This window comes from Pimephales promelas, chromosome 20, assembly GCF_988280905.1.
Source record: "Pimephales promelas chromosome 20, fPimPro1.hap1.1, whole genome shotgun sequence".
NCBI classification, from domain to species: Eukaryota; Metazoa; Chordata; class Actinopteri; order Cypriniformes; family Leuciscidae; genus Pimephales; species Pimephales promelas.
Window position 1 is genome coordinate 6,440,927 of NC_142788.1, and position 8,269 is coordinate 6,449,195.

Consider the following 8,269-nt stretch of genomic DNA (forward strand, 5'->3'; position numbering starts at 1 on the left):
GGGATAGTTCACCCCAAAATGTAAATTCTGTCAGTAATTAAGACTTTTGTTCATCTTAGGGACACAAATTAAAATATTTTTGATTAAATCTGAGAGCTGGATCACTCCTCCATAGGCTTCTAAGGGATCGAACCTGGCCGGCCCAGAAAAGTTATTAAAGACATTGTTAAAATTGTCCAAGTGACTACAGTGGCTCAGAGTCGGCGCCAGAGCAGATCTACTGGAGGGGCATTGGGTCATCAGCGGGGGGGCACTGCCGTTTAAGAAATATTTTGACGCAAAAAAACAAACAAACAAAAATTAAACACCTTTTATTATTATAATTATTATTTATAATTATTATTTGCGAATTTCCCCACCACTTTTTGCCAGGGTCGATGTTGTCCCGGCACTTTTATACATCTCGATCTCGCGGCACGGATGTACCAATACAAATAAATAAAACATATCCGGTTACCTAGCAGAGCATTCATTTGTTAAATAAGAGGCGATATAGCACGCTAAAATGTGTTGTTTTTTAAATCAAGTGATCAAAGTGCTCGGTGACTCGATCTGTGGTGCTGAAGTGTTCTCTTGTGGCTCGCGCTGCCACAATAAACATCTTCACACGGACGCGCGCTTGATCTGTTGCGGCGAAATCTCTATTCGTACCGGTGAAATCCAAAGTGAAATGCACTCAAACATGTCCCTGCTTGACAACCACTGATAAACATAATCGGTTTTAATGATGGGGGGAAAAAAAATAATCATGCGAGTGTGGGTTAGAACCCAAAATCTCTTGCATGCCAGTCTAAGGTTTTACCACTGGACCACTACAGCACTTTCAAAGAAAAGTCGGATTGGATGTATCTATTGCTTCATGTGAAAATTCTTGGCACCAACACATTAGATCCACTTAGACAACAAATTAAACACAATGTACTATTTAAATAGATTGCTGAACATTTGGTATTGTATAGCCTACATCTGATTTATGATTTAGAAACTGTGGTAGGAGGGGCATCAATGAGCGCTAGGGGGGGCACGGCCCTCGAATGCCCCACCATAGCGCCGACCCTGCAGTGGCTCAATCTTAAGTTTACCAAGCAACGACAATACTTTTTGTGCGCAAAAAAACAAACAAAAATAACGACTTTATTCAAATTAATTTCCTTCTCGGTGGGCCTCGAGCGAGTTCACATAGTGTAACAGCGCAGCGCTTCTGTGCTGTACGTCTCACGCATCACACACACATGACCAGCGTCGGCCAACAGTGAGCCCGGCAGGTTTCGATCCCTTAGAAGCCTATGGAGGAGTGATCCAGCTCTCAGATTTAATCAAAAATATCTTAATTGGTGTTCTGAAGATGAACGAAGGTCTTACGGGTTTGGGACAACATGAGGGAGAGTAATTACTGACAGTTTATATTTTGGGGTGAACAATCTCTTTAAAACCTCATCGTAAAAAATCGATGCCAATCTCTCCTTATTCTACGCTACTCTGAGCAATGTCTGAAACTGTATTTTGGGCACTTACAGTAGTTATTTGCCCTCATTGTGAAATAATCACTTATATGTGGTAGGGCTGTCAAACGATTAATCGCATCCAAAATAAAAGTTTGTGTTGTTTACATAATATATGTGGGTGCACTGTGTATAATTATTTTTTTTATATATATATAAATACACACAGATGCTTGTATATATTTAAGAAATATTTTCATGTATACTGTATATAGGTTTATATGAAGAGTTCAGATGCAAAAGCCTCTAAATGCCATTTGAAATTTTCTTCTAGAATGGTCATTTTTATCAAGCTTGTATATTTAAGTTCAGTAATTTCCCTTAAATGGCAATTAATAGGTAATTATCATTGTCATTTAAGTGAAATTACTGAACTTAAATATACAAGCTTGATAAAAATGATCATTTTAGAAGAAAATTTCAAATGGCACTTAGAGGCTTTTGCATCTGAACTCTTCATATATAATTTATATGATATGTAAATATAAATATTTTACATATAAATAATATTTTTTTCTTAAATATACATGCATGTGTGTGTATTTACATATAAAAAATAATTATACACAGTGCACCCACATATATTATATAAACACAAACTTTTATTTTGGATGCGATTAATCGTGATTAATCATTTGACAGCCCTAATATATGTGGTTATTTCACAATGAATCTCTTGCTGTATCCTAATCTGTATGTCGCTTTAGATAAAAGCATCTACAAAATAAATGTAAATGTAATTCCTACTTTAAACAGCATACAGCGATGTCAGTGCTGTGATATGAATCTGCTGGCGATAGTAGTGCAGGATTGATATCAGGGTCTTTTTATTGTGATGGTCAGTGGTCTGATGGAGACTGAGGGTGTGTGTTTGCTTTGGCGAACCCTGTGTGTGATGAAGAGAAACGCCTCATGCTTACTGATGGGACTCGTTAACCAAACAGAAAACCTGATTCAAATAAATGTGAAGGATTAAATACATACTTCCTGAAACTCATGCCAAGAAAATATGGCGTGGAGGGAAAGTGCCTTATGAAACTAATAATAATTTAAAAAAAAATCAGCATTTTCCAACTACAGTAAAACTGAAGCTTTGTATTTTAGATTTATTTTTATTTTTATTTTTTTCAGATAGCATAAATTAGAAGGCAACTGCTGGGAAAGTGATTGAAAAATGTCCATACATGATTAATAGTCTATATTGCATTATATCCTCAATAGTTTCAAAGAACGGCCACCAAATTCTAGGCCTGAAATGTTTCTATATTCCATTCTTTGTCCACATGCTTTTTTCATCCAGCAGGATGATCCGATCACATCTCTCACATCACGTGATTTGAGGAGTCACTCATGTCCACAGCACAAACACGTGGGACGGGTTACATGCTGACACTTATACTTAAGGTTCTGGGTTCGTTTTAGTCTACTGTACATGTGAGCATGCGAGCAACAATTTCTTGTTCTGATGATATTGCAAAGACGCACCAAGATTGACCACATACAAAAAGGAGCAACAATTATAAACCGCCCGTTTCAGGAAATATAAGATTCTGGGTCAAGAAGACAAACACGTGTGTGCTAGCCTGCCCTCCAGTGGCTTCCTGTGGCGTTCAGAACTTCAGGGACATACAACCCAAAGCAAGAACAACAATGTGAAAGAATCAGCTTTAATAAAAATTAAATGGTCAAAGAAGAAGCAATTCACAAGAACAGGAGACTATCCTGAAAACTGTAGTCTGTGATGAGAGAATGTGCGTGTGTGTGTGTGCGTTGAACTGCCTCAGTCCAGCGCGAGTCCCTCGGGAAGCTCCACCACCACCGGAGCACATTCATCCGGATCCGCATCGAAGTCCCAGCGGAACTTTTTGGTCAGATGGACTTTAAATTTTTCAGCTCTCTTCCGTAATGTGCTGTCGACCCCGGGGCCGCTGGCGAACTGGAAGAAGTCCTGGAGGACCAAATACGGGAAAAAATATTCACAATTATTAGTCGCTTATTTTAAAAAGCACACACTGTTTGACAAACGTACGGAAGCCCTGAACCGTAACCAAAAAAAAAACAAAAATCTGTAAAAAAAAAAAAATACAAAAAAAACTCTGTATTTTTTTTTTTAAATCTAACATTGAGATTAAAGTCAAAACATTTCGAGATTAAAGTCGAAACATGTCGAGATTAAAGGCAAAACATTTCAAGATTAAAGTTGAAATATTTTAAGAGACGGGAGTACGAGAATCCAGTCTTCCGTAGAAGCTGCGCGTGTGTGCTTGCCATTGTCTCACATTGCCGCACACACAGGCATTCATAATGGCCAATAGCGAGTTTCACACTGTGTGTGTGTGTGTTTTTTGTTTTATCAAAGGAAATTCAATAGGTGCCAATCTACCAGCATTAGGCTACCATTATAGGACGTTATAAAATATACTGCGCCGGAATAGACTTTAGCCTATAGGAAAACCAACACGGAAAACACTTTTCAGACTGGATGGAGAAATCCAGCTTTATGAATGAATGAATGAATGAATGAATGAATGGAGTATTTATATAGCGCTTTCATTTGTCTACTAGGCCTACACTTAAAGCGCTTTACAATCATATCAGAGAGTCTTTCCTCAACCATTAGTGGTTGTTAAATCTTAGGAAATCACAGGGTCCGGCCAAATGATTGGATACAGAATAATGCACTTAAAATGTATCCATATTTACGGTGAAGAGGGAGACTTTAATCTCGAAACGTTTCGACTTTAATCTTGAAATGCTAGATTTTTTTTTATTTTTTTATGTTACGGTTCAGGGCTTCCGTACAAATGCATCATGAACGAGAGCCAACCCGTCCAGCTCTACACCGGCCATTCACAGACTTTTTTTTGTTGTCATCTGAACCCATTTGACCTAAAAGTAATATTTCAAAACATTTTTACTGAACAATTATTAATAATTAAACATTCACAACTTTACGGTTCTCTGATGTCGGTAATGAAGTGAAAGTAAACATAATATTGCTTTGTTGATTTATTTTATTTGAAATATATATGTGACACATCCGTGGGTGCGTCGGAGTTCAATATAAACTCCTGCACTCTTACACAAACTTGCATAATTATTAAGAAATGTTATTAGAAACGTTTTTGGTCAAACAACCTTCCGCTTATGTTTGAGTAGTATGCAGGATTTTTATTTTGAAGTTATTTATTTATTTCAATTTTACATGTTTATATTTGTACTAATTATTCGTTTTCCATCAACTCACAAACCCCTGGGAAACATTTATGAAAAATTAAACAATTTTGGTGATATAAAAAAATTGTTTCAGTGGTGAAACATTCTTTGGTTTCTTCAAAATTTTGTGTACTGCACAATCAGTATGTGTATGTTCACTTAGTAAAAAGAGATTTCGAAAAAAAATAAAGGTTTTTAAAGAAAAAATTCCAGGATATTTCTCCATATAGTGACTCCAATGGGGTTCAACAGTTTGAGGGTCCAAATGTGAGTTTCAGTGCAGCTTTAAAGTCTAGACACGATCCCAGATGAGGAATAAGGGAAGTTTTGTGGGTAAAAACTATACATATTGATATTTTGTAAGAAATGGCCGCTGGTTTGTCTAGATAACTTTAGGTCACTTCATCTTAGTCTCTCCATCTTTGTCTGACACTGTTTTTTCATTTTTTATTTAAATATAAAACGCAGGACATTTTAGCGCGTGTCTGCCTGAGGTAATCAGGGAGCTACACTCTTGAACACACTATTGAAGCTCCGCCCAATGTGTCGGGAGATGAAGCTCATTTGCATTTAAAGGGCCAGAGACAAAATGGTGCGTTTTTGCTAATCCTCAAAGAGTGACAACTTTAACATGCTATATAAAAATATTTGTGGGGTATTTTGAGCTAAAACTTCACACACGCACTCTGGGGACATTTTTGTGAAAAGGGCATTATACCAACCCCCTCAAGATGACCTGAATGCTCATATTCCACTTCTGTCGTTAAAGCTAGGATTCATGTGGAGCGTACCTGAAGTGTGGAGGTGAGGAAGTTGTTCTGGGACACGATGTCCACAAAGAAGTCTGGAGGGATTTCTCCCAGCTGGTGGTAGAGCACAGCGACGAGGCCGAGGTACAGGTCCCGGCGCTCCCGCATGGCCTCCTCGCAGCGGCACAGCAGCGCCAGCAGGCTCTTCCAGTGCTCGAACGCCTCGTACACGTTCCCAAGCAGGAAACACACAAACGCAAACTGCAGCTCGCCTGCACACCGCATGATAGATTTAGATCTGTGTTATTGGGTCATTTATGACTAAAAACACCTCTAGTCGAAATAACCGACCTACAAAAACACGCTTATAAATCTCTCTTTTATTGGCGAATATTGGATTCGATCTTTTAGATGTCAACCTTTGTCAATGCTATTTTCGTTTGGAAGCAAACTTTGCTGCATTAATTTTTCCTGTTATCACTATAAGTGAAACACTCTGTGTCGTAAAAAGTGCTATATAAATAAAGGTGACTTGACTATTGAGGTGCATGAGCTCAGATCAGTGAGGCCTACAATCAATCAGATCCTAATAGAAATACAAAACCTGTGCTAATTGGAAGAAAACACGTTGACAAAAAGATTGAATCCAGTATTTGGCAATAATAAAGCAGTAATAAATCAAGAGATTTACAAGCTATTTTAAAGGATGGTTATTTTTGACCAAACTAGGAAAATGATTTTCAGCACAAGGAGAAATGGTGCAAGTATCAATAAAGACTAAGGGCTGTAACAATACACTGTCTCATAATATATCGCAATACAAAAAAGCAACAATATCGTGGATAGTGACAATATGTATTGTGTATAATTTACCATAAATAAAAATAAAATAAAAAAATCAAGTTTACAGAGTGTCACTACTACATTAAACTGCTATATATAATGTTGAATATAATGTATGCAATGGAGGAATGTGTGTGTGTCTTGATAAGGCCAAATGTCTGATGTTAGCAGTATTAAAAATATATCTAATCAGTGAAGCAGTGCAAGCATAAAATAACTGTATTTTCAGCTTCAAAATCATGAAAATTGTTATTCTGATGTCTAAATGTCCTGTGCTTTGGGTTTCCAGCACCAAGTCCATTTTAATCTACAGTAAAAAAAAAAGTAATCTTTTATTATATGTCATAGGATCGCAATAATACGGTATTGTGATATGTATCGAATCGTGACATGAGAGTATTGTTACACCCCTAATAAAAATCAACACATTATATCACAGGACAACAAGACCTCAATACAATGAGATGTCATGGGCTTTATGGCCATTCTTGAAGGTTAAACAACATGATGTATACTGAACAGCAACCAATGCTCACCTAGCACATCGAGCGGCTGCTCTTTATAATGTCTCTCGAGCACGCAGTTGAGAGAGTAGGTCCAGTCCATGCTATACTGTGTGATCTGAGCCGGGGTCGCCCCGGGAGGGTACGCCTGTTTGGGGATGTGGGAGAACCTCAGCTCTGTGCCTTCCCTGTGCTTCATCCGGGGCAGCCGCTCCAGGCCCTCCTTCATGCTCTGGCACTCCTGATGGAGTCGGGGCAGGTTCTGCTCGGCCCGGTCTTTAGTGTGGGTCAGCTGCAGTTCTGGGATCACGTCGCTGAAGGCACACACGCGCCCGCTGAGAGGCTGGAGAGCGCTGGCCACCTCCTGACTGAGTCGGTTCGTCAGCGAAACCCACTTCCGGAGGGTGTCGTAGGGATATGGGCCCAGATACCCGTCCAGCTCCCGGAGATTGGCCCGTACGCGCTCCACCTCCTCCGGGCTCTGAGAGATCTCCAGGTCATCTTCAGCCTGGTTCCAGTGGGCCACAAGCACCTCGCGGGGTTTCAGGGACAGGAACAGGCCAGTTTTGGGGCTGATTTCCCCACAGGCTCCACTCGTGCTGACGGAGCAGTAGTGGAGGAAGTGGAGCCCGGGAGGAATCATCTTCACCCCGCGGAACCGGGGGCCCAAAGTCCAGGTTTTGTAGTCGAGCCCCAACTCTGTACCCTCGGGAACACCGAGTAAGACAAGAGTGGCTCCTTCTTCAAATAAGCCCCGGGCCACTTCAGGGTCCATCTCTGTTCCTGCCATGTCTGTGTAAAATACTGATCACACACAACATTACTGTAGATATAGTTACATATGACTGGAATCACATTACAATGAATGATAATAACTATTACAGATATTGCCATTTGTCAACGTCATAATAGATCACTGTGTCAGCACTAGAAAGTTGACTTATAACTAAAGTAATAAAAACTAATCAATTGTATGTATGTACAGAAAGTTCATTATCGATGACTCTTTGGCAAGAAATATATTCAGTTGGGCAAATATGGACAACTTTATGGCAGATTTAACATCAGGTGAGATGTGAATGAGTATGAATAAAAAGTTCAAGATTTAGCTTTAGGTTCTTAAAATACAATGAATGTAAAAGACATTACATTAATGCAATATTAAGGTATGGCACTGTATGAGTAAGCTAGAAAATCTGTTTCCAAAATAATGTTAATTATTAAACAACCACCAAAATCAAAACTAGCGTTAAACATGGATATGTCGTAAACAGCAAAACATAAAACTCATAATACCAAAACAACAGCGCTCAGTCACAAATCCAGCATTTCTGCGTGAACGCCATGTGTGAATCAACAAGAGGCACTTCCGCTAAATGGCAAAATAAAAGTCCTACTTTACAGTTCAACACAACATCCATCTGCAGCTGAAAAAGTGTATCACCCTACAAATTTA

The 8,269-nt window shown here is 39.0% G+C and overlaps 1 protein-coding gene across 1 annotated transcript; it reads right to left on the bottom strand.

The window, feature by feature from the left end:
* Positions 1 to 3,155: 3,155 nt before the first annotated feature.
* On the bottom strand, positions 3,156 to 8,259 carry aar2 (AAR2 splicing factor). Its single transcript, XM_039671501.2, has 4 exons — positions 8,110 to 8,259; positions 6,847 to 7,617; positions 5,510 to 5,739; positions 3,156 to 3,450 (listed from the first exon to the last, which is right to left on the bottom strand). The coding sequence occupies exons 2-4, from the start codon at positions 7,601 to 7,603 to the stop codon at positions 3,283 to 3,285; spliced, it is 1,155 nt and encodes a 384-aa protein (XP_039527435.2). The 5' UTR covers positions 7,604 to 7,617; positions 8,110 to 8,259; the 3' UTR covers positions 3,156 to 3,282.
* Between the last annotated feature and the right edge of the window lie 10 nt (positions 8,260 to 8,269).